Source organism: Cydia pomonella, chromosome 18 (genome assembly GCF_033807575.1).
Source record: "Cydia pomonella isolate Wapato2018A chromosome 18, ilCydPomo1, whole genome shotgun sequence".
Taxonomy (NCBI): Eukaryota; Metazoa; Arthropoda; class Insecta; order Lepidoptera; family Tortricidae; genus Cydia; species Cydia pomonella.
The window spans coordinates 6,065,438-6,091,691 of NC_084720.1; the positions used below are offsets into that span (position 1 = coordinate 6,065,438).

A 26,254-nucleotide genomic window follows, 5' to 3' on the forward strand; every position below is an offset into this window, starting at 1 on the left:
TTTTTAACAATCAAGAGGACCTTTACCAGTGGGTGTGGTAAAAAGAAAATTTTCTAAGTATTTAAAAACGTGAAAGACCGTTTGAATATATTTAATATCTGAGCCTCCTGGAACATTTGTACTTTTAAAAGATTTATTTTCTTTATCTACTTTCCCTCGGCTGCATTACCTATAGCCCTGAGGAAGCGCACCAGGTCCCTCGCCAGGTCCCAGCGCTCGTGCTGCAGCGCCGTGTCCAGCAGCTGCGTGGCCAGGTGTCTGCTGACTGCTGAACTCTCCAAATTCTGCAACATAACTGCCATTACCAACAGATCTGAAAGTTTAAAAACTTGGTCACTGGTTAACGCGATACGCTACGTACAGTCAGCGTCAAATACTTCGTAGCAGTCAAAGTGGCCAAATAGTTCGGTACACATATATATGGTGTACCGAACTATTTGGCTACTTTGACTGCTACGAAGTATTTGACGCTGACTGTACAAGTTAAATAGTAAATCAATATTATGGGATAATCTTTAATCTTACACAAATCGAACTAGCCCCACAGTGAGCTCAATAAGACTTGTTTTGTGGGATGAAGATATATATAACCACGCATATACATGGAAAACATACATAACTCAGAAACAAATTTGAGTAAATAAGTTCCCTTGGAGAAGAAAAAAGTGAATTATGGCATATTTATTGTAAAATAAAAAGTTTTCAAAACACATATACAAGTTTGTCAAAGTTAGTGACAAGTCTTTATTCCGTTAAATTTAAAAATAAAAAAATAAAGTAAATATGTATATCGAGCCGCCCAGTGATAGTTGTAATACTTTATAATGTTTACAATAAGGTTGAAAAAGTAGAAAATCCATTTGTCAAGGACATACCAAATTCCAAAAACAACATTTCCACATGGAAATTGTCCCAAGCAGAAGAATATTAATGTTAATCAAGCTTTTAGTGCCGTTTTGCGTCCCTAAAATAGAGTGAGAGGGATTTCTTTTATACTTCTGTGGATTCATCCTCTAAATTCACAACGGAAAAATAATAGAATCATAAATACCCTTCCATTCTGTAACAACAACAAGGCAACTGTTTATTATTTATAAACACCGCATTAAAAGCTTTGGTTTGGTTGTTATACATGGTACAAATATACAGTAAACAGTGCTTAATTATAGGATTTTATGATAAGCAAAGATATGTTTATTTTTCCAGATTTAAATTTAAGATACAGGTTTTGAGTATCAATTGTAGATTTCCTTGAGTTATCTACTACTCTTCGAAGCTATTTTAGTGACCCGAAATACAATGTACGAACAGCTGCAGAGATAACTGATCAACTCTCTGCAGTTGACTGTACTTCCGTAGATTTATCACAAGGTTCCTTCGGTCTCCATGATCAGATCACCTCGATGGTATCATAAAATTATATTGACATCTGTTTATCATGAATGCAAAATTTCAACTCAATAAAACATCGGAAACTGCATCAGATCTTACTTCCAAGATTTGACCCACATACACTAAAGCTTGTAAAAACCTTATAACACTAACTACGTACGGTCACGTCTGAAAATATCATCACGAATAGTGCCAAAAATATGTATAAACGACTTTATTTCCCATATATTAAGGTGGTGTATACATATTTTTGGCACATTGTTCGTATCGATATTTTCAGATGTGTCTGTACATTGTCAGTACGGCCGTCGACGAGTACATCCGCAAAAAAACTGCGCACCTGAATCAAGTTAATTATAACAATCGGCATGATAATGAGCGTACTCAGGTAATCGTTACATCAGTTCTTGTAACACTTATGTAATCAAGGTTTATCGAGTTTAGATTATGTTTAAATATAGAATTTACATACAGGAAATATCCCATAATTTCTGAAGTTTTTATATAATCGACCATTTTGCTCTATCCCCTTAACCCTTTGACCGCCAAGAGCCACTAAAGTGGTCGTGGTCGTGCCTACCACGCCAACGACCACTACAGGGGTCATGGCAGACGCTGTCAAAGCAATTTTACTGTTGACAGATAAGGTTTAAATTCGTTTCTCACTAGTTTAGATGTTGGCGTGTATGCCACATTTTGATGCTAGAGAGAAAGCGTTCAAAAGGTTAAAGATATTAAATGTCACGCATTAAGACTTGACAAATCACTTCATAGTTAATCGCATTAATTTTACTTCGCTTAAGGAATTCAAGAATATCGTTTGCTGTATATATATATAGTTATTTACATACAAAATGCATATAAAATAAAAGTATATATAATTTACTTGTAATATAATGAGGTACGACGCAGCTGTATCGAGCATCTTCCGTTGCAGGCATTCTTGGAACAGTTCCTTAGGTTTCCCTGCCGCCGAGAATAGGTACGCCCATAGCGCTATTTCAGTCTTCCTCGCGCATTGGACTACAGTCTGAAATAAATTTTATTTATTTATTTGCCTCGATCACATTCACCCGGAGTGTTTCGGAGCCTTGCTCTGTAGATCGTGGCTTGTCATTAGGCGTCTTATCGTGGAGTTAACTTTTCAGTCTTAATACTTTAAGTCTAAAGAATGATCATGGAAAGGTTAATTCGCGTTTTGCTTTTTGTTCAACTTACTTTTACAATCATGGTCACGGTCGTTTCATTTACGTGGCCACTGGCATTGGCTGCTTCGGAATACCATAGACATTTCAATCATGTTTTTTTTTTCAATTTTCATGCTCATATGCATAAATGCCCATTTTATCCTCGACCTATCTCGGTCCTCGCTCATACCAATAATTACATCGGAGAAAATGGGTTACTTAATATATTTATGTCCTTGTTGTATAACCTAAAAAAAATTCCGATATCTAAAATGTCTAATGCACCTTATTATCTAAAGAGTATTTGTTGAACTAACCTGTAAATAAACAGGGAACTCGTGAACAAACTCAATAATACTCGGTAGTTGTGCGTCCGGTATTGGCTCCTTACTCGTTGCCTCTTCTTCCAGAACCTGCGGTCAACACAAACTTATAAACAAATACGTCGGAGAAAGGCAAGGATTTGACATCCAACATTGTCAATGGGGTGAGGATAGTTTCACAAAGCGAAATTAGCTGGATTTTAAATCGTCAGAAATATTGTGCAATTTACCAACGTAACGTAGACTTATAGACGAAATATGCGGTATTGTTTTTATTTTTATTTTTTCATGACGTGACACCTTTAGTATGAGAAAGAAATTCGAGACCCTTCTGTCCTCATATTTTTATAATATTATTATGTTTTGTCTAGTATATGCCATGTCCAGAGGGTCGAATCCTTCAAGCAATATCGGGAAGGCAGTCGGCATTCGCACTATTTTCCCTCTGCCAAAGCATATGCCCAACTGGACCTATGGCGGTGCGTGTTATGACTCGTCCGTACACAAAAGAGATCGAGGTGTGCAAGATTTGTTTTTGACGTGTATCATTTTCTATGTATTTGTGTCGTCATTACAAACTAGATTTTGTATGTAGTGAGTGAGAAGTGCGACTGTGTGCACTTTGCTCCCGCAAAAAATGGCAGAACGATTTGTACGGCAAGATATCGCTTGGACTCCTCCCTTCCGACGTGTCGGAAGCCGGTGTTGCTCGAAGGTCGTATCAGGCCGAAAACACAAGTAGGAGTAGAAGTAAGTAGTAGTAGTAAGAGTAACAGTCTGACCTCGTGCAGCAGCAGTTCCAAAGAATGGGGAAAATAGGGTAGTTGGGCACACGACCGCGCGATCTCCCACGCGTGGTAGCCCAGATTCCTCCGCAGTAGTTGCCGCAATATCTGATGTAGGTACACTTGGCTCTGCAACAATCGGCATTATACATTTTACTCGTAAGTAATGATTACAATAAAACCCGCTTATGAAGATTCTAAAGCGACCATGGCAAAAATGGGTTTAAACCGGTGTTTGGGAATATATTATTTGATCTAGCAACATTATATGTCAAATTTACGCACTGTCATTTCTACCGGAATCCATCATTCGAAACGTCATTCAGTCATGTTTTAGGATGAAAGAACACTACTCGAAATAAGTTTTTGGCAAAAATTTATGGTTTAAGAATTTATTTCTCCAAACGAATATTACAATTCACTTACATTTTCATTTTTCACAAAATTTCATTTTTGGTACAAGCTTTTATCGCTGAATGTACTTTTTTCCACAGGCAACTAATACTCCTCGAGATAATTCTAAAAACCCCAAACACAATTAGGTTGCGTTGTTTTATCATAGAGTTCCTATGGCTACCTCCTGTCTCCATCATCAGATCAGCTTGATGGTACCATAATATTGCATTGTCACCCGACTTACATATGTATGCAAATTTTCAGCTTCATCGGAAACCGGGAAGTGGGTCAAATTCTACTTGCAAGATTTGTCCCATACATATTAACAGGCCAAGTTAAATAAAAGCTTGTAAAAAACCTATCATGGCCGATACAACGTGCCAGCATTTAAGTCAAAATATCAGTCTCTTTCGTTCAACGTGGGAAACACAAGTAATTTTATCTCACCGACCACAAGGTACTGCTTCAAATCCATTCTAATTTCCGTCTTACTTTATTCGGGAAAGCGTAAAACGAGTTATAAAGATACAGATACTAATCTGAAATAGCGTAATATGCCAGAAATCGGGTTCTACTGTACTTACTTACTGTACTGGCTCACCAAGTGACCAAAGAATGATCTTGGCCCCTGACACAAGAGAACGCCATTCTGCTCTATTCTGGGCCACTTCAGCCAGTCGGGTACTCCGCTTTGCTTTTATATTGTGTATTGTTTGACATTGGTTTTCTTATTTAGTCATGTATCTACTCAATGAACTTAGTACAAATGTATAATATATGAAATAATGTATACTGTAATTTACTATTATGAAATCAGAACCAGACCTTATTTTGCTTCATAATGGGTACATATAAAATGATGGATGAATAAATAAATGGAAACTATCAGCATATAAATTGCTTGTAAAAATGGGTGAAGAACAAATGGCGCATCTAATTACCCTGTTAGCAAACTAACATTGCAAGAAAATCAACTTAAGAATGGACAGACAGAAAAACCTCATATACCCCGTATAATGTATACGATATTCAGTCTCGGTTTGAAACAACGTAGCACTATAAACTCGATACTATCATTAAACGAAGGCAATAAAAAATACAGCTAAAAATTCATGAAATTATTTTTTACTGCTCAATTGCGAATACCCCTACAGTATTTGTCTAATATGTCTTACCTTGTATCTATTGCGACTTCTAATCGTAAACAACAGTATACTTAGGTTGCAATCTAACACCTATCAGTCGAAGCGCTTCAGTGATTCAATCAATAAACATAATTAGCTTTAAATAGACACAATTACTACATAAATATACCAATTCTGATGCCGAATATTTAACTGTATGAATTACGGATGCATCCATATTCGCTATTACGATTCATAATTTGCATGTTTGCTTAAGTACTATGGCGAAATATGTGCGAGTATTTCTACTTCCGAATACGTATTTACGGATAGCATCAGTGGTTCAGACAGTAAAAAGGCCACATAGGCATCGCAAACGATTAAATCGTCAGATGACAACCACAACTCACTATTACTGCCACGAGTTCATAACCATCGTAAACCGTTCTAGTATCAAAACAAGGTTGTTTTTATTTATTTGTTTTGGTTGCCACCTGACAACCACAATTCTTCACTCACAATTCCTTCCAATACGACGCGCACATACAAGAAATCCTTTACTGTCCATGCCGTCAAGTTATGGAACGAGATTCCGGTGTCCGTGAGGCAATCCCAATCTGTAGCATCACTCAAGGAGAAGCTTAAAAAATTGTGGCTTTCCGATACTTTGGTTACGACTTCCTAGTTCCATACTTCTACTTTTTTAATTTCCTTTACTTTTCTGGTTCGAATTCATACCTATTTATATTATATATTGAATATTTATTTATATCTATATGTATGCATTATTTTATGTTTATTTTTCTATCTATGTATATTTGTATTAATGTGTATTCAAAACGTGCATTTCATTAATTTGAGTGATTGTACACTTTTCTTTGTGTTTGTCATTCATTCACCGTTACTTCTGTTTTACTCATTTCCTTAAAGGTTAACTGGAAGAGATCCCATACAGGGATAAGTTCGCCTTTGTTGTATTTAATTTACTCTGTAACTGTGTTTTTCGTGTTTTTATTTCTATGTACAATAAAGTATATACATACATACACACATACATACATACATACAATAAACAAAATGTGTTAAAAATGAGTTAAAAATGTGTTAAAAACGTAACAATGAATTACAAAATACGAGTTTGAGTCATATCAAAATAGTTTTCGATGTCGTTCAAGAAATAAGGGACTTTCTGAAGATTTACTTTGATAACAGGATGGGCACGCAATCTCACGACAATAAGGCGTTGAAGGCATTAGCTAACAACACTTACGGTTCTGTTGACGACGCAGAACGGCAGTGAGAACACGGAGTTGGAGTCCGACGTGTAGAGCGTCGTGTCGTTCTCGGCTCCGAGGAGGATCGCGTCGTCAAATAGGATCGCTGCAACAAACCGGCTAATTATGGCAAAAATGTTCCAACATCTAAATTTAAATCTTTTGAGTTAGACATACGGTTCAGCTTTAAACCTTATTGGGCCTACAGCTCAAAAATGACAATCGAATGTCAGTCTTACTCAATCAAAATAGATAGAGGCTTTTTAACTTTATTGCGGTAATTGGTCGAATATATATAGTTTGACAAAAGCCGTTTGTTAGTGGAGCATACGCAGAGAGAATAATACTATCTTTTTCTTATGCCTCGTATTACTTTTTAGGGTTCCGTAGCCAAAGGGAAAAAAACGGACGGACTTATAGATTCGTCATGTTCGTCTGTCTGTCCGATTATGTCACAGCCACTTTTTTTTTTTAAGTGTTATATTTTTATTATAATATATTTTAAGTAATACTATACGTATATATATTACGTATTACTTATAAGTATATCTCCAAAAAAGAGGCATGTTTGCCAGACTATACTCGTATTTGCTACACCTATTCTACTTGTGTTGTGAGATTTATGCTATACTTACTTAGTGGATATATGTTGAGATGGAAGGGCAGCATGATCCGTTTAGCCATGAACGTGTGACGCGACGAGTCGGGGTGTCTGGTCGCGTCCCGCGGTAGCAAGGGCAGCCATACTCGCGCGCCGAGAGCGCCGCACCACAGCCAGAGCGCTCGGGATAGTTGTGTCTGGGCCTTGCTGCCGCCGCCGCAGGACCAGACGCTCTCGACGCAAGACGCGAGCACTGTTGCTGGAAGGCAGCTGTATGCCTGTTGGTAAAAGTTATAAGAATTGGAATAATCGTATAATGATAAAAACAATAGTACAAATTAGAGGATATATTTTAGAACGTAACGGCCCATAACATAACATACGAGTATAACTCGAAATATTTGTTAATTATTTTCCTGCCATTTATTAAACACCAGTTAAGATAAGATAATATTATATCGTCACAATTGTGAAAATGGGAACATGTAATAAATATAAAGTTATCAACAATAATATTAAAGGTATTAATGAAAGATTCAATTTTTAAATGCCAAAAACTCCGTCAGCTGTTTTGTCTTTTGCCGAATTTCAACTCAATCAGATACCACCACGTGTTCGTTTTTTTTAAATAAAAATTTTGGTAAATAATTAAATACGGACATTGCAAGTTAAATAAAAGCTTGTGTAAAGGAAAGGGAAGTGTGTTTACGTCCGGAAATGAAACGAAATTCGGTGGTCAGCCTCTACATTTGACACATGGACATATTCAAGTTCAAATGACATATATAATAGCTTGGCACCCGGAAATCCATGCTGCGTATGTACACTAAGGCATATTTTAATACTATCCATACTACTGTCATAAAAGAAAAGCGTGAAGCTAAATCACAATACGTAAAGGCAAACATAATTCCATTATGTTCTTTCTATAGGAGCTGTATTTGCGATTATAGGAGGATTTGTTCATTGATATCCATTATATCCTGGATTATCAATAAATCCTTATTTATTCAAAATCCAATTTTTCATTATATTTATTGGATAACAGTCCGTCTGTTACATTTTTATATGAACGACATATGAACTCTGGTAAATAAGATTTGTTAGAGTTTAGCTATTAGAAAAGAAATAAATTATCTTTATCATATGTTTGGGGGACTATATACAAAGAAAAAATATTGTGTGACAACCTTGATACTTAAAAAATTGGTGATCATTAGTTTTATTTTATTGTAATGTAATATAGCAATAATTCTCAATGTTATGTTATGTTATGTATGTCAAGAAACCAAAAGTGCGAGCGAGTCAAGAAAATAAAAGCCAATGAACTGATTTACATTAATATGTAGCTATTACGCGTGTTCGAATCGAGATTGCATCATGAATGAATGCATCATAACTTCTCCAAATATATCAAGGTTAGTATGTAGAGTATTAAATTCAAGTTCAATAGCATCAAGGGCGCGATGTAAATGTAATGTCCGCAAGAAGAAATTGTGTAACGATTACGCGTCGGCACTGCGATTGGATTAGGCTCGATAATGAGCTAATAAACATTGTTAAGCACATGCACTCGATATCGCGTACTCGACTCTTGGTACACAGCAAAGCAACATACTTAAGTGATCATTAGTACACCTTAAACCGTTGCAATAAGAATGCCTATTTAACTATGGTAATTGCTGTTTAGAATTAGAGCAACTCGTGGAATAGCTTGCTTACATTGCGTCAAATCGACACGCAAGGCAGAACCCCCGTGTCACATCACTATCATTACCCCCGGGACCGTTATGTAAGAGCAAGGGCTAAAATAATAATAATAATCGACTAACTGAGAATCAAATACGCGGATACACACAATTTTACAGGTAGGTAATATAGACATTTGCAAATAACCGCTACATCCTCCGCGAGCGAGCCACATGTAGATACGAGTTTAATGGTATCGTAAATATAAGACAGACGTTTTCACTAGCCGAAGGTTGTATGGAGGAAGCCTGATGCAACCCTTGAGTGATTGTTGTTGAAGCGGAGCAGTGCGAACAGCCGACATCCGCCGCCATCAGGACACGAAGGTCTAAATCGGTCATGTATAAATGGCTCAGATTGCTCTTTTCGTATCAGTGCGTTTTTGACACGACGCGGTCAAGTGCGTCTCGTGAAAATGATTTTACACGTTGCGGTGCGTGAATTATATTTACGATTTTGGATTGTTTGTATAACAGTGAAGTGACGGTTTGGTTTTCCACAGATATGTCTGCTGGCGCTCACGGCGTCGACGAAGGCTGACGGGGGATTGGGGTACGGAGGCCTAGACGGGCTAGTGTACGCGCCCGGGCATGCCTCAGTTGATTATTATGTAAGTTGCAGTAATTTTGACGTGATTGTTGAATAAATTATCACTCGTTAATTTCAAAAATATTTAAATTTTAGGCCTATCCCCGTTATGCGTTCGAATACTCTGTGAAAGACCCTCACACCGGCGACAATAAAGCGCAATGGGAGAAACGTGACGGAGACGTTGTCAAAGGTAAAATCTATCCATTCATAATTTTAGTCTAAATAGTTCAATTTCTAAAGTGAGTTAAAACGTTGCAGGAGCATATTCACTTGTGGAACCCGACGGCAGCCTGCGAGTCGTGGAGTACTACGCCGACGACAAGACGGGCTTTAATGCCGTCGTGAAGCGCCTGGGCCCCAACCTGCACCCGGCCACCGTCCACGCGGCCCCGATCTACAAGGCCCCGATCCCGGTACTCGGCGGACATGGCTCCGTCCTCTCCCCGATTTCCGTCGGCCCGGTGGCGAACCTCGGACACCTGGCGACCGCACCTCTGATTTCAGGACCGATCCATGGCGGCCCGATTTATAGCCCCGCTTTATCGGCTCAGAACCTGATCAAAGAACCAGTGATTGTGAAATATCTGCCCGCGCCGATCCACCCTGAACCTATATTACATGAGCCTATCCATCACGCGCCAATTCTAAAAGGCCCGATCCTGTCCGAACCAATTCTTCATGAACCGATCATCAAAAGCCCTATTCTGCCCGGACCCATTTATAAGAGTGGCCCAATCGTGACCTCTCCTCTTCTTTATGAGCCTAACAACAAAGGTCCTGTTCTACCCGGACCTATCTACAAGAGTGGCCCACTCCTGCCAGGACCCATCTATAAAAATGGCCCACTCCTACCTAGTACTATCTACAAGAACGGGCCAATTTCCTACGGACCTCTGCCAATCCTCAAAGGCCTGCCCGGGCCTATCTATAAGGCTGGTCCGATTTACTCTGAGCCGTTAGGCCCGCTGCCGGATTACAAAGCGCCACTACCCCTATACAATGAGCACGTACCTCTTCTTCACAAGGAGCCGCTGCCCGCTTTGCCTTTATTGAAGGGGTCGGCAGAGCTTGGACTATATGGTAAAGGACCTATCAGCTCACTTGATTGGGAAGGTTTAGGTAGAGGACACCTCGAGCAAGGCTATGGTTTGAGCAAGGGCATCGGCCCGCTGGGCCCATCCCTGGGAGGGCACGGATTGGTAAAAGGAAACAATGGACCTATTCTACCCTATGCAGGCTTAGAAAAAGGTTACGGATTGCTCAAAGGAAACATTGGACCTATTCTACCCTATGAAGGCTTAGAAAAAGGACGTCTGCTGCCCTCCTGGAACGGTCCGATAGAGTATCCTCTGTACCCACAAGACGGGTACAAACACTGATCGCAACGATAAATAGCAGCCAGAAGCCCACAACGGCACACGCAATGCACAAGAGTTCAAACAATGGATAACAGAGGCAAGCAATAGTGCACAGTGGGCTTCTTACTTTACCAATCATTTGCCGCGGTCAAGGCTCCTTTGCCATGTCTTGATTAGAATAACTAACCATGAACCCTCATTGGTGATATGACAACGTAGTCGATAGTTTAGACCAAACTGTAACTATTTTAGGATATTTAATATTTATGTTGATACGATTAAGATACTTAGTATATCTTTACGAACACAATATAGCATGCGCCACCGTGTGGTATATAATTATTGTTTTATTATCCTACTCTAACACATTTAGCGGCCTATCAAATTAAATGTTATTACAACATCCCAGGTGGTTAGATAAAGGAACAAAGTAGCTTGTGATGAGATAAGAAAGAGAAAATAACATGGAAGGTTTCGCATAAATTACGTTAGATTCAACCTCAATATAGGATGATCTTACCGACATTTATCTCAAGCACTCAGTATGTCTTAAAAGCTTATTACATCGATCCTGCTGCCAGGTGGCTAACGATCGAAAGCGACGTCAAGCCCTATGTCGGGCCCAAGGATCGTTTCCCGTTTCACGAAATATCAGCACATCGTTTATTATACTTCAGAAGTAAAATTTAAGCGCAAAAACATCAAACTTTAAAACATTTTTGGCAATTCGCGACAATGAGAATATATGTATGGTATTTGTGCTCTTGAATTATTTTTTACATTTCAAATGTTGTTAAATACCTTTGCAAGAGTCATCTGGCCCGACGTCTGCACAGATTTCGGCTTCATTCGCAAGGCCCGGCAGTAGGATGAATTTAATAAGCCCTATATTCAATTTTAATAATCTTATTCTCATACAATACCTAAGACAGATCCAACAATAGAACCAGTTTTCCAAGCATGTATCTAAGTAACATGCTCATCCAAATTCTATATATAATTCTACCTTGACTTTATACAATTGTTCTATAGCTAGGAACTTGATATGTCGTTACTTTTTACACTTTCCACTACTAATTCCCATATTGTCAATAAACATCACACACTCAAGCGTTATTCGTCAACACAAGTTGCCACATACAGCTCCCACAGGCAATTTTTTTTTTTTTCATTTCTTTATTTCCAAAATAGTTGTACAGCATAACAGTCTAAACTAAGTCACTGCGTTTGAAACCAGCTTGCAACCAGAGTAGATTACGATCAAATATATAGAGTAGTCTATTTTCAAACACGGATACACGCGCAAGACGTGCGTAAAAAAAAAGAAGCGATACGAGAGTCATCCTACCTACCTACTCAAACCTAAGTCATCATACAAAAACCATAAAGGGGACTAAATCGCGTATTGAGTTTTAAATGTACCTCGCGACAGATTCGATAATATTATGTAATAAAAACCGGCCAAGATCATGTCGGGCCACGCTCAGTGCAGGGTTCCGTAGTTACTCTTCCGTCACAATAAGCTAAACTGGAGCTTTAAGTATAGTAAATTGTTAACCAAGGGATGAAACGGTACCTTTCACGCGAGTTAAACAAATAGGCAAATTTGCATAATCAGTACCTAATTAAAGTAAGTCTTTTTACTATGGGAGAAACTTTTTGCGATAACTCAAAAACAGCTAAACTGATCATGTCCGCTATAGTTTTCATTTAATGTCTTTCTTAAGCTCTGCTTCCACGATTTTTTTCATATTTTTTGGACTTATGGTTCAAAAGTTAGAGGGGGGGGGAGACATTTTTTTTCTCTTTCGGAGCGATTATCTCCGAATATATTCACTTTATCAAAAAATGTTTGTTGAAGACCCCTATTAGTTTTGAAAGACCTTTCCAACGATACCCCACACTGTAGGGTTGAAGCAAAAAAAAAATTCACCCCCACTTTACGTGTAGGGGAGGTACCCTCAAAAAAAAAAAATTTTTATATTTTATTGTACGACTTTGTCGGCTTTATTGATTTTAATCCATGCCGAATTTCAGCTTTCTAGCACTAACGACCACGGAGAAAAGCCTCGGACAGACAGACAGACAGACGGACATGGCGAAACTATAAGGGTTCCTAGTTGACTACGGAACCCTAAAAATCGTGAAAGTTTAAATCAGTGAAAAACCATAAAATAGTAAAAATACTATAGCATTAAATTTTACAACCGAAGTCGATGGTGCTCTGTTGTCTAGACTGCGTAGTAACTTTTTTTTTATCTTATTTATTTTATAAGCCATACATCTTAAGATTAAGTCGGCTTAAAAATAGTAACATTGATACTTAAACTTTAGGTGTTACTTAAAACATTAGGGGTAATTTGATTGTTAAGAAAATTTTGATTAACACATTCACTGCCAAAAACACACCTAGTTTGATCATTTTGTATTGGAAATGGAAATGGAGCGCTTGGCAATGAAAGTGTTAACGATAGTTACTGTATTATGTACAAGTACAATAGTCAGCAGCAGAAACAGCTAATCAAGTAAGGTGTTCAAAATTATATATACGCGCTCTTCTTTTCTTAACAACAAAGTAATGTTTAGATCATTTTTAGCACCTCACCCGCTTAGCAATTTCATTTCTTTATATATGCGCTATGATCTATGTTTGCAATTAAGATTTGATTACTACGTTGAACATACCTACGGCCACGAGTATTCCTCAACGACATACATAGGTTACTGTCATTGTCCTTATGCCGACGAGCATAAATACTTGATATTGATATTATCTATGTACACTCTGACCACGCTTACTTTGCACAAACTTGACAGTAAGTATACACGCATATCCTCCGCACTTGACGTATGACATGAAAACTTGGCGTGTTTCGACTCTGTTTTAACATTTATCTTCTAGTGTATAGGTTACTGTCATGGTCTCTACTGTGATACAATACAGTCTAATTAGAATGATAACTATGATAACAGTCAACGATCGGGAATTCGGGCGGTCCAGCGGAGCGGAGGCGGTCACCTTGGAGCAATCGAAAGGGCCGGTGACCAGCTAAATATAAGTTCACAGTGACCTTGGAATGGGCTTAGAACGTTTACTAGACTGAGAAAATTATTAATTGAATCATTATGTCACAGATTATATTAGAGCCTGAGTCGCAACGGATGTCCATGCGTACACATGCGTGTATAAAAAAAAAAAACGTCACACAGTTTGCCTCGCGTATGCCTGCATGTCTAAGCATACGTAATTAATTACATACTAAGTTTGTAGCAAACTTAAATAATTACGCTTTTAATCGAATTTAAATTTTCGTGACTCACGTCAAATTTTCCAGCAAACCATCGCGAGCGCAGACTTCTAGCCGAAGGGTGTATTTCGGCGGTTCCATGGGAATCTGCTGAATCCTACACGTGTCGCCAAAATGAATATTATATAGTATGGTACGAGTATGGTACGAGTATGTACGAGTATGTATCTAGGGGCCGTTGTGCTTGTCAATACATGTTTAATTTTACAATTATTATAGTTATCTTAATGCGGTTACTGAAGAATGGAATTCGATCTCGTCGGCTGTATTTATAAATCTGATCAATGCAAGAGTAGTAAAAGCTACTTCAAAACCAGTGAGGTAGAGCAGTTGGCAGAGTGGCAGGCTGGTATACTAGGGTTGCGAGTTTGAGTTCCGCACGCATTAGTAATTTATTTTGTCATCAGTATTTAAATGAATATAATGAGATGAGAGACAAATTGTGGTCAGTTTTTATTAATAACTCAGATGACAAGTTTATGTTTAAAGATTCCACGAGAAGGTATTAATTTTTTCTATTTATACCACGACGGTGGCAAGCAAGCATACGGCCCGCTTGATGGTAAGCAGTCACCGTAGCCTATGGACGCCTGCAATTCCAGAGGTGTAACATGCGCGTTGCCGACCCTTTAAAAATCTGTACACTCCTTTTTTGAAGAACCTAATACTGTAGACCATACTTGATTGATTACATTGCTCAAACGGAGACGACTTTTGCATTTGCCCTTCAACATCTTCTGTTCAACTTAAGGAACAAATCAAATCAATATATTTTAAATAATAATAATATAATAATTCAGCCTATATACGTCCCACTGCTGGGCACAGGCCTCCTCTCATGTGCGAGAGGGCTCGGGCTATAGTCCCCACGCTAGCCCAATGCGGATTGGGGACTTCACATATACCATCAAATGATATTTCGTACATAAGTTCCGAAAAACTCATTGGTACGAGCCAGGATTTGGATTTGGATATATTTTATTAAATATTTTTTACTTGTGTTTTTAGGGTTCCGTACCCAAAGGGTAAAACGGGACCCTATTACTAAGACTCCGCTGTCCGTCCGTCCGTCTGTCACCAGGCTTAATCTCATGAACCGTGATAGTTAGACAGTTGAAATTTTCACAGATGATGTATTTCTGTTGCCGCTATAACAACAAATACTAAAAAGTACGGAACCCTCAGTGGGCGAGTCCGACTCGCACTTGTCCGGTTTTTTAAGTAGTTACACTACTATAATATATACAATAATATAAATTATAAGCTGAAATAGATGTCTTATCCTTCAGACAAAGGTAGATATAGTTTTTAATTACTCTTATAGGTATAGGTTAACTGTAAGAGATCTCTCTTAGGGATAAGTTCGCCTTTGTACTCGTCAATTATTCTTCTACCCCATGTAATCAATATTTATTTTTCTCGTACAATAAAGCGTACGTACAAAGTGACCGAACCCCCCAGTGGCCTCTGGCTTCTGCCTCTGGAAGGCTTTGTAACTTTTCTTTAGTAATAAATTCAATAGATTTATTTCAGACCATGTCCATAAGTGTTATTAAGCATTCTTAACTAAACTGAGCCTCTGGATCCCATATGTACATCCTCCCAGCGTTTCCAGAAGGCGCAAGCAGGCGACTCTAACACTAGGCGCTCTAGACTCTAATATTTCAGTATACATAATAATCTCCTTCTGTTCTGAAATCTTATACAAGAGAGCTGTCAATACGGTGAATCCTTATAAAATTTGTAGTCAGAAAAGCCCATGTGATAGCTCTGGAGTAACAACCTAAGGCGCCTGCTTAGCGCGATAAATGCTACACGATTACTGTCCGTTGGATTAGGAACAAATATACAATAATGATAAAATGAACAACAAAGTTGAACCATGCGTGTTGTGCATCAAATATGGTATAACAAATCGCCCTAGACAAGCACTAAACTAAACGTTAAATAAACATCATTGCGGTGAATTGCGAGTTACACCTGCGCACCGACGGTTCCGCGCATATACCTAGTATACCTACCAATGATATTATAACTCAAAATAGGTCATAGGAGTTCCAAAATTGAAACGCATACCTAGTAGAAATTGTACAAGTTGCCTCAAGTCGCGCCTAGGCAAGCGAGAAATGTGCACGTGCTAACGAGCTCCCGCACACCGAAATGAGTATGACAAAGACGAATGGTTTGCGAAAATTTATCAACAAAAACAGATTCATTTGTAGGTAATGAACTAAATATGGAAGTATTTTTGTACTCCTTATATATGAGTATAATCTATTTATAGTTATATTTATATAACATCGTTGGCAATAACACAATAATTCGGATCCACCAATAACCCGTAACAGCTATTAATAACCTGTTAGAATTTTGAATTTAGTACGCGATAATCCGGTCAAAAATTGAATGTGTTTTCCAATTGAGTCGCTTAACTTCAAACTCCGATAAATCCATCTGTCCGATTTTGCGATTTTGGTATTAAGAAAAGGTAATAGGGTAGATATTTTCTAAGAGGGTCAAAAGGATTTATCTGAGTTTGAAGTTAAGCGACACACAAAGCACACAAAGGATAAAATAAAATATTGCTCCTATAATATGCGCTAGCAACTGATATATATATGTTTGAAGTCAGTACACTCAGTACCAAGCCGAATCCTAAAAGCGTCAACACACTGGCACTGTCGGATCGAATGCTTACCCTGGTGCGGTTCGATAAGAAATTATATACTATTGTACAGTATTCTAACTATTTCGTGTGGCACCGAATTCAAACATATTAGTTGCTAGCGTATACATATAAAATGGATATCTGTTATTTTATTTTAGAAGTTATGGTTTCTTTACACAGATTTCAGTAACCCTAAAAATAAGTAGAAATAACCCGATCGACAGCGCTAATAGCAGCCAATCATGCAGGGGTCGCATAACTCGAACACTTGTCGAAGCAACGGGTCGCGCCAGTTTTTCAGGCCCTCGCTTCGATGGGCGTTCGTATAAAAGCATTGTATTCTACTAAAATACGCATTGAATTACGACAGCTCACAGACGGAACCGAATATGACGAGGATATTGGTAATTTATAATTTGTTCTCGACTGATAATAATTGATTTATTAGACGGGTAATAAGTCAATTTTGATCCTGACACTGAGACGCGTTATATGATAAGATTCATATACTAGCCGTGTCTTATCCAACCTCGACATTGGCGGAATCATCAACACCTTGATGGAGCCATAACACGAAAAATTGATTGATTGAGACGTTTTATAACCTCTCACCATCAAGAAAAGTACTGAGTTCTCAGCTGCTAAGGACTATAGGGTTCTTGTGGATTAGCCCCCGTTTTTAATAAAAGTGGACGGGCTTAGATGCAGTAGATATTTTCGTACTAGAGTCGGACCAAGATAAGAAGTGTGGAATGTCATATATCTATGAATATATGACGTTTATACTGACACTTCAAATTTTGTCAAAGTCGATGTAGAGTTAGCTTCAATAGGCAGACCCAACAGCAAATTCTGAACCCGCTCTATTAAATATGAGATTATTTAATAAATAACAAAACATGTATCTACACAGCAATTCGAACATAAAATTTATAGTTAATGGATACATAATTACAATTGCTACGATATACTGTTTGCAGGAATTGTGCATGAAAACTAATGAACATTGTATATAAATATTTTGTTAATAAACGATTATGTTTTTGAATTTCAGACTGCGATAACTCTGACGCTACTGGCGGCCACGGTTTCAACCGGCGTTGTCCCTGTTGCGCCTGCAGCGACCGTCGCAGTGGTACGTACTATACAAGCCAATTTATGCATCAATTCGATCTTAATGTCAACAACTTAAAAGTTCATTTCACATTAACAGGATAATCATCCGCGGTACGCCTTCGATTACGCAGTCAACGACCATCTAACGAAAGACAACAAAGCGCAATGGGAGGTGCGGGACGGCGACGCAGTCAAGGGCTCATACTCGCTCGTGGAGCCCGACGGAAGCCTTCGAGTCGTCGACTACAAAGCCAGTCCTCAAACCGGCTTCAACGCAGTCGTTAAACGACTAGGCCCTAACGTACATCTGTCCAAGGGAGCTGCTATAGCACCTATTGCCAAAATACCAATAGCACAAGGAGTCATAGCTCCGTTAGCCCCTATTGCCCCGCTAGCGAAGATACCTTTAACTCCCATCAAACCATTACCCTTGATAGCGCCTTTGAATTATGGCTTCGGTCCCGCTCCGCTAGCCATCGGTTTACCCAAACCCGCTACGCTTGGACACTGGAGTCTCCCATGGGACCCACTAACACACTCTTTCGGAGGCTGGGTGCCACTCAATGGACCCGTGTGGCCTTTATCCCTAGGCCCTGGACCATACGCGACCATACATAGCAAGAAAATTATCAATGGGAAACTCGTTAAATGGACCACGGGTCCGATCTCGTTAGCGGGAAGAACGCTTATATTGAAGAAGAAGCTGTAAGTCCTACAGAAAACAATAGAAATTTCTAGAATGTAAGAAACGGTAGTGTAGTGATATGTTGTAAATATTATTATACGCTACTGTACCTGTGGTCTGTGAGTTGAAACGTTACTAGTCTATTTTATTACTGTTATTACGGGATGTATTCGAAGCTATATATGCGTTTTTTAAACGTGTAAAATAAAGCTTTTTAACGACGTGTCCGACTAAATTATTACCCCCCCCCCCCCCCCCTGTTTCCTCTTCTGTACCTGCTACGAGTACGCGTAACGAGTTTCTAAAAAGAAGATTATCAATCAAATGAATGTTTAAGGTAGTCCGGTATCAATCTTGTTCTATCGGCAAACCAAATCCGCAATGGCCTAAAAACTACCCAGAATCGAAGGTGGGTCGATGACTGATTGCTCCATGATATTTATATCAGATATCATGTTAGAACGGATAAGCAATTAGTATCATACTAATTACCACGTTTAATTAGTACCAAAATTTTAAATACAATCTAATTAAATTCTGTACAAATTTTCTAGAGTTATACTCGTACACAGACACAGACTTATGCTAAGGTTATATAAATCTGAAATGCTTCTGTCGTTCTTTTGTCCTTTTCCATCCTTGAAATTTGAGTTTATTGAAAAGAGAAACATTAAGAAACGTTTGCCAGTCAATCACATAGCGAAGCGATTAATCGGTGTTGTCAACCAAAATATCTGTTAATCACATTCAAACATGGAATAGCCACTCACATGCTTCATATTTTTCAGTGACTTCTATTATTATAATAAAATAAGGGTGACAGCTGGTAACTACAGTTACCAAAATCAAGTGAGTGGATAGTAAAGAGCTCCGCATGAAAAAAAACAATCGGGGTCGTAGGAGCGCTTGACCGTGTTGGCACTACTTAAGTTTTATGAATTTATGAATAACGGGGCTACAGCTACAGTGTACACATTCCTACAAAAACCACACTTATTGCATATCTATGTGCTGCGAACGAGATTTTCAGAATTTTAACCAGACTCACGACGAAAAAAGGAGTGCAATGTTAAACCTGTGTGTATTATTATGTATGTTTTATTTCATAAAGTCCGCCATATAATACAGCATAAAACCGCGAGGCTAATCAATTACATTCATCGAAATAGAAATTTAAGGTCGTGTTTGATAAGTGCAACAGTATGATAATTCCCTACAAGTGTCTCTTGCCTCTTGGCTCTATGTTTCTCTTACCTTACCCAACATGGCCTTATCTGAAAATTTTAAAAGAGTGTTTATGAACTTTACATTTTTCATTTAACTGTGTTCTTGACTGGCACCGATCTGCAGCTATGGGCCATGTTATTCAGTTGGAATATGTCAATACTGTCACCAAATCAAAAATTTGGACTTCAAGCTAGGAATTGTTAGAGAGTGTTTTAACACCTAAATTAAATATGATATTTGATCCTGCTTTCCGTATACTGAAAATACCATCTTTGCGCCAACCAAATACCATTTGCGTTTCAATCTATATTTTTTTCACTATATATTTTTAATACTTTTATTTGTGTAAGGTATGTTGTTGATTTCATAAATCGATTTGCCTGGAGCTATTGCTGTTGTTGAATTCAGAGAATCAAAATTAAAACTGTAATAAAATACCCATCACCTACATAAATAGTCAATGACTGTACAGTCGCCATCAGATATATATAAATATTTGAACACGCTTCTATTGTCATTTAGATATTTTTGAGCATCTCGGCCGCTCCGATATATCTGATGACGACTGTACGTGTGTTAAGGTATGGTTATAGGATCAAAATGTATTTCTTTTTGCAAAATGTGGTTTGAACCCGTATGATTCGCTCTATGTGTTAAGTCGACCATGGCAGACATCGCTACCGCCACCTAGCGTGCAATGTAGAAACCAGTTTGTTGAGAACGTTAATAAGCGCTTATACGGTTGTCAGACCTACTATGATAGATTAGCACAAAACTGACAGCTGGCGCTGTTCATAGGGACCGTGCGCGTTGGAGGGTCTGCCATCTTGTGGTCTGAATCGGAACCATAAACAGGCACATTTACACGTCAAGTGTTTTCTTGTGCATAGTAGGTTCTGCCATCTTGTGGGCTCCATCGGAACAAAAAACATCACATTTACGCCTCGCGCCAAAAATCTGACGGCTCCTGTGCTGCCTCCTACAGTTCATGCACGCTCCCTATAAGGAAACTTGCCAACTTTATCTCAATTTTACGTATTTAAATTAGCTTAACTGGTGGATAAAGTCACGCGTTTATGTCTTTTGTACTACATTTTTGTCTACTTGAGATACCAATTTTCATTAATTATTTAGATTTTGTAGTAAAAAAATAAAGTATTATTTTAGATGACTCGTTGAAAATTTGTTGTGTACAATAAGTGATATAATCAAGCTTTTTAATCACGTACCTTGCTCTCTATTATATCACGATTGTATAATACGAGCGGCAGGTATAAAATGAACTTAAAATTAGAACATTGTCAATGAAACAAGAAATATTCTATTCTGTGTGGACCTGATCACACAAGATTTTTCTCTCGTATTTTACTCTTTCTAATTCCGACCACTGTTTTCTACCTTACGGCCGCCATGCTGAAATGTATATAACTACATTAACACATCCTGAAACCATATCTACACAATCCAACCTACCGATGGACACCTCAATCATTGAATTTCACCCAGCATTTACCAAATTTGAGGGAATAAGAAATCAAGTTTTATGATCGCTTAATCAATTGGATGAATCATAATTTATGATCTTGTAAACACGCAAAGTATTTCAACCACGAAGACAAGGCACCACATCGAGTTTATATGAGTTTATATGATTCAGTACAATCTCAAAAACGATTCTGTTTTTTCTGCCTCTTAGAGAACATACACTCCCGGCCAAAAGTATAGAAACAAGCTTATATTTTAATAGAAAAGTGTGATTTTTTAAGCGATGTAATTATATACTACTCATTAGAAACAAAATGGTAAATATAATAGTAGAATATTTTAAAAGTAAATTACTCAAGTTGTGGCTATGATATTTGCCAGTTAAACATTTTTCAAAGCAATTAAAAGGGTATAATTATGTTAATTTTTCCTAATTTTTTTTTTATGTTTTTGACATTTTTAGTATGTTTTGATATTTAGCGAGTATTTTTAACCTTTTGTGGCTTAATGTAAATTTTAGGTTACAATTATAAAACAAAGACAGAAACATGAGATATTAAAGAAAACAACCTTGTTTCCATACTTCGCCTTGGGTTTACTTAGAAATAATTAGTTCAATAGGTACAATTATAGTTTTATTACTAAATATTAATTCCAGATAATTCCGATAAATGAAACTAATAGATGATAATAAAGTGTTTATGTTATTTCGAACCTGTAATGTTTGAACCCTGCTATAATGTTTTAACGCCTCAGTAAAACATGACAGCAACCAACCAAACCATACTGAATGAATTACAATCATAAACACTGAAAAGGGCACGTAACACAAGTCATTGCAAGACCTACCCCAGTAATGATAATAAACAAACAATTAGGACTGAACGTAATTCATTTGTATAATTCGTGAGGTTACGTGTGCAGGGTAAATTTGCAAGTAAAGAGTGTACTGATCCGTGGATGTTTGACAAACTGGAGCGCTGAATTGAATAATTAGTGTGGTATGAAGTATATAACGCGGCCGGAAAACGACAGAGTTACAGTGCACTTCGCTTGCTCACTGGAAAACCTTGTTAGCAACATGAACTCATATATTGTGGTAATTATTATTATAAAATTTGGTGTTCGAATTGTTAGAAGCATTTGCGTCTCGTGAACCAAACTAATTGGATTATCTATATGGAAGTGGAAATCCTTGATTAAGAATGTGGGCATTGGTCCCCGAGAAAAGGCGTATTAAACTTTAACCTCTGTTAGACGATATAGGTAACCTAACGCTTTAGTGCTGCCACCGAAATTTAGGGTTAACTTATCGCCATCTCACCTTATCCCAGACCATCAGATAGAGTTATCGTTTGTCGTAATTTCTATATACGAACTTATCAGTGTTAATATAACTAATTCAACATTTACCCACTTATGCTGCTGTCAAGTGAAAAAACACTTCAAACAGAAGTCTCTTGTCATTGCACGATTTATGATAATCATGGTGATAATAGTCAACCGATAATGAATTCAAGGTAACAACGACTGCATAATTGTTTACAGGTATCCTGCCTTTTGGCAGTCGCTGCCATCGTCACAGCAAACCCCCCGGCGACGCTCTCATACCTGCCCTTAGCGACCATCGAGAATATCGTAAGTAGATCGTTCCGAATTTACGACAAGCCTCGACGCCACAATTTGTTTACCCTGCTGTTTAATCCTCCAGCCGAACCCAAGCTACGGGTTCAACTACGCCGTGAACGACCCGGCCACGGGCGACAACAAGGCGCAGTGGGAGACGCGCAACGGCGACGTCGTCCAGGGCGCCTATTCGCTCGTGGAGCCCGACGGGAACGTCCGAGTCGTCGAGTACACTGCCGATTCGCTGCGTGGCTTCAACGCCGTTGTAAAGAGGACCGGCCCTAATGTGCACTCTGTAGGGTTGGCCGCCGCGCCGGTTGTAGCACCGATTGCTCCCATCGCTGCCGCCCCGATCGCGCACGCTCCCATCGCAGCCATCGACCCCGAACCCATCGTCCACAGCCCGATCATCACCCCCGTAATCGATACCGCGCCCATCATCGCCCCTTACGACGTATACCCGATCTACCCCTCACTAGAGCCCTGGGTGCACCTCTCGGGAGCCACCTACGGCCACAAAGGCAACATAGTCCGCCGGTGGACCGCTGGGCCCATCTCTCTCGCCGGCCAAAAGCTTACCATTCGAACCAAGCACTGATCTAGTGCTAATATTTATAAGCTTCTACGTGTATAGGTAACCATAGTTACTCACGGCGCTTGTGTGTTTTGGCATACAGATATATGTTAAAATACACATAGGTCTTGATAGAAGTTAAGTTACGGTTAAATTCCAAAGCAACGAAGTGTACCTGAGCGAATATGTATTTAAGAATAAATATGAAAAAAAAAATGTTGCCTTTCCTTTTCTGACTCCCGACCTAAGATACACTTCAATACCTACCATCACAAAGTTACATAATAATAATATAAGAAAGTCCAGGATTTATAGACACGTGAAATCCAAGAATAAACACATATATAAGAAAAGTAATAATTTAATACCTAATTTACAAAATAAACAATATTTTATTTATCAATAAACAAAGGGGCTAAGCTAAAACAAAAGCCTTAAAATGTATATTTTCTTTAAATGTTATATGTTTTAACACAAGATATTAAAGAAAAGTCTGGTTTTGGAATAATTTTGCTAATTACATACAATGATTAAACTACTTTCTTTATTACCAATATTACGTAGTGGTCGATAATTTCCGATTATCTAGATCAGTATGATAAACGCCTCATTTCAAATTTAAATGAAAACAATAGTTAATTGTGCTCTTGCCAAAGCAGGCGTCCTCTTTGCCGACGATGCGCGACGCGGTACTGTTTCAAGTAGGCGTTGACTGTTTATTGGGTGAGTGACTATTCGAGCGTTTCAACCATCATTATTCTTTACAAGATTTTACTATTCTTAGTTGAAGGATGCTCAACAATGGGGTAAAACACCAACAGATGATGGGCTCATTTAGACGGTGTGAAAACTCGCATGCGAGTTTCATTACATTGCGGTATTTGATCGGTCGGCTGAATTGGATGTAACTTCAATAGTCTGCAATATACGAGGGTGAATTGAAAAGTTCTGAGCCTGACCTATAAATTAAAGTCTTTTTTTTTTTTTTTTTTTTTTTTTTTATAATTGTTTGTGAGAAATGGGTTACATTGCCGGTAATTACTATTGTAACAATTTTACATGGACTCACCAAGACTCTACCTTTACAGGTGTACAAACAAACATTTCCTTAAAACGAAGCATTAATACACAAATAAATCACAATCTTACTATTAATAAAAATCATGCAATAACAAAAATGAAATAAAATAAAATTGAAGTCAAATACAAATCATAATTCAAAAAACATAAAAATCATCATCATCTAAATCATAATTTAAAAAATCATTAATACTATAAAAACATCTCTGTACTAGCCAAGCTTGGACTTGTGATTTAAATATATTCAAATTATTATTCTTAAAAATGTCAGGTAATTTATTATAAATACGAATACACATAATATACGAGTTTCTCGAGGAAAGTGCCAAATTAACCGAAGGTTTATGTAAAGTAAACTTATACTGTGTTCTTGTCGCGCGGGGACCCATGGTTTGGAATTCCACAAACAAGTATTTATACTTGTGTCTTATGGATATATAACAATTTTATTTTTCTACATAGTCTCCTGAAAGATTACAACACTTTTGCCATCTTGATTCTAACTTTAGTATTCCTTGTAAAAAAAAAGATTCTTCCAGGTCGTCAAAATATTCAGTTACGGCTTCTTGTACCTCGATACCCGTCTTGAATTTTCGTCCCGATATGTGTTTTTTTAGATTCGGGAAAAGAAAATAGTCGGAAGGGGCCAAGTCCGGCGAATAAGGTGGATGCGGCAACAATTCAAACCCACAATTATGTATTTGTGCGATTGATTTTGCCGCAGTATGGACAGGAGCGTTGTCTTGGTGGAACAAAACTTTCTTAGACAACATACCAGGCCTTTTCGTCTTAATTTCTTCACGTAAACGCTGTAAAAGTGAGCAATAATAGTCAGCATTTATAGTTTTGCCCTTTTCAAGGTAATCTATCATTATGATCCCTCTGCAGTCCCAAAAAACTGAAGCCATTACCTTCTTGGTGGACAAAATGGCCTTTGCTTTTTTAGGCGGTGGTGAACCTGGTCTTTTCCATTGCTTGGATTGTATTTTTGACTCCGGTGTATTGTGGTGGACCCAAGTTTCGTCCATAGTTACAAACCGGTTAGTAAAGTCTTGCGGATCACTTCTAAACAAGTCCAAACAATCTTGCGACACAGTATGGCGGGTGCGTTTATTTTCCGCTGAAAGCAGCCTCGGTACCCATCTGGCTGAGACCTTAGAAAATCCAAGATCGTTGGTGGTTATGTTTTGCACTCGTTCATAAGATATCCCTATTGTGTCCGCTATCTCCGCGATCTTCAACCTCCTGTCGTTCATAACCATGTCTAATATTTTATGGACATTTTCATCTGTAGTGGCTGTTAACGGCCGGCCACTCCTAGGTTCATCTTGAACTGCTTCTCTGCCACGTTTGAAATCCGCTGCCCATCTTTTTACAGTGGCATACGATGGAGCGGATTCCCCTAAAGTCTGGCACATATCTTCATAAATTTGTTTTGGCGTTAACCCTTTTTTTTGCAAGTACTTTATGACGGAACGATGTTCAATTTTATCCATTGCTAAGAAAATCGCGAACTTTCTTTACTAATTTGATCATAAATTTTACAAGAGTGACAGCAAAAAAACAAAAGACGGTGCATTATGATTAAAAAACATGTGTGTCTGACGTGCCAGTATTATTTTTTCTTTTTAATTTGAATATTGACCTTAGGCTCAGAACTTTTCAATTCACCCTCGTAACTAAAATCGCATGCGGTTTCGCGCCG

The 26,254-nt window shown here is 38.2% G+C and overlaps 3 protein-coding genes across 3 annotated transcripts in view; 2 read left to right on the top strand and 1 right to left on the bottom strand.

The window, feature by feature from the left end:
- LOC133527955 (guanine nucleotide exchange factor subunit Rich) overlaps positions 1-26,254 on the bottom strand; it is a 58,233-nt gene that overhangs the window by 11,615 nt on the left and 20,364 nt on the right. Inside the window, exons 17-22 of the mRNA XM_061865171.1 lie at positions 7,117-7,360; positions 6,478-6,587; positions 3,685-3,816; positions 2,897-2,992; positions 2,279-2,422; positions 170-284 (exon numbers count right to left, since the gene is read on the bottom strand). Of these exons, the coding sequence (XP_061721155.1) occupies positions 170-284; positions 2,279-2,422; positions 2,897-2,992; positions 3,685-3,816; positions 6,478-6,587; positions 7,117-7,360 (841 nt within the window). The remainder of the gene's footprint in view (positions 1-169; positions 285-2,278; positions 2,423-2,896; positions 2,993-3,684; positions 3,817-6,477; positions 6,588-7,116; positions 7,361-26,254) is intronic.
- Positions 9,165-11,119, top strand: LOC133527952 (uncharacterized). The gene is made up of 4 exons (XM_061865165.1): positions 9,165-9,264; positions 9,334-9,441; positions 9,516-9,612; positions 9,681-11,119. The coding sequence occupies exons 1-4, from the start codon at positions 9,247-9,249 to the stop codon at positions 10,799-10,801; spliced, it is 1,344 nt and encodes a 447-aa protein (XP_061721149.1). The 5' UTR covers positions 9,165-9,246; the 3' UTR covers positions 10,802-11,119.
- On the top strand, positions 22,168-23,740 carry LOC133527953 (cuticle protein 7-like). Its single transcript, XM_061865167.1, has 3 exons — positions 22,168-22,368; positions 22,818-22,907; positions 22,981-23,740. The coding sequence occupies exons 1-3, from the start codon at positions 22,273-22,275 to the stop codon at positions 23,491-23,493; spliced, it is 699 nt and encodes a 232-aa protein (XP_061721151.1). The 5' UTR covers positions 22,168-22,272; the 3' UTR covers positions 23,494-23,740.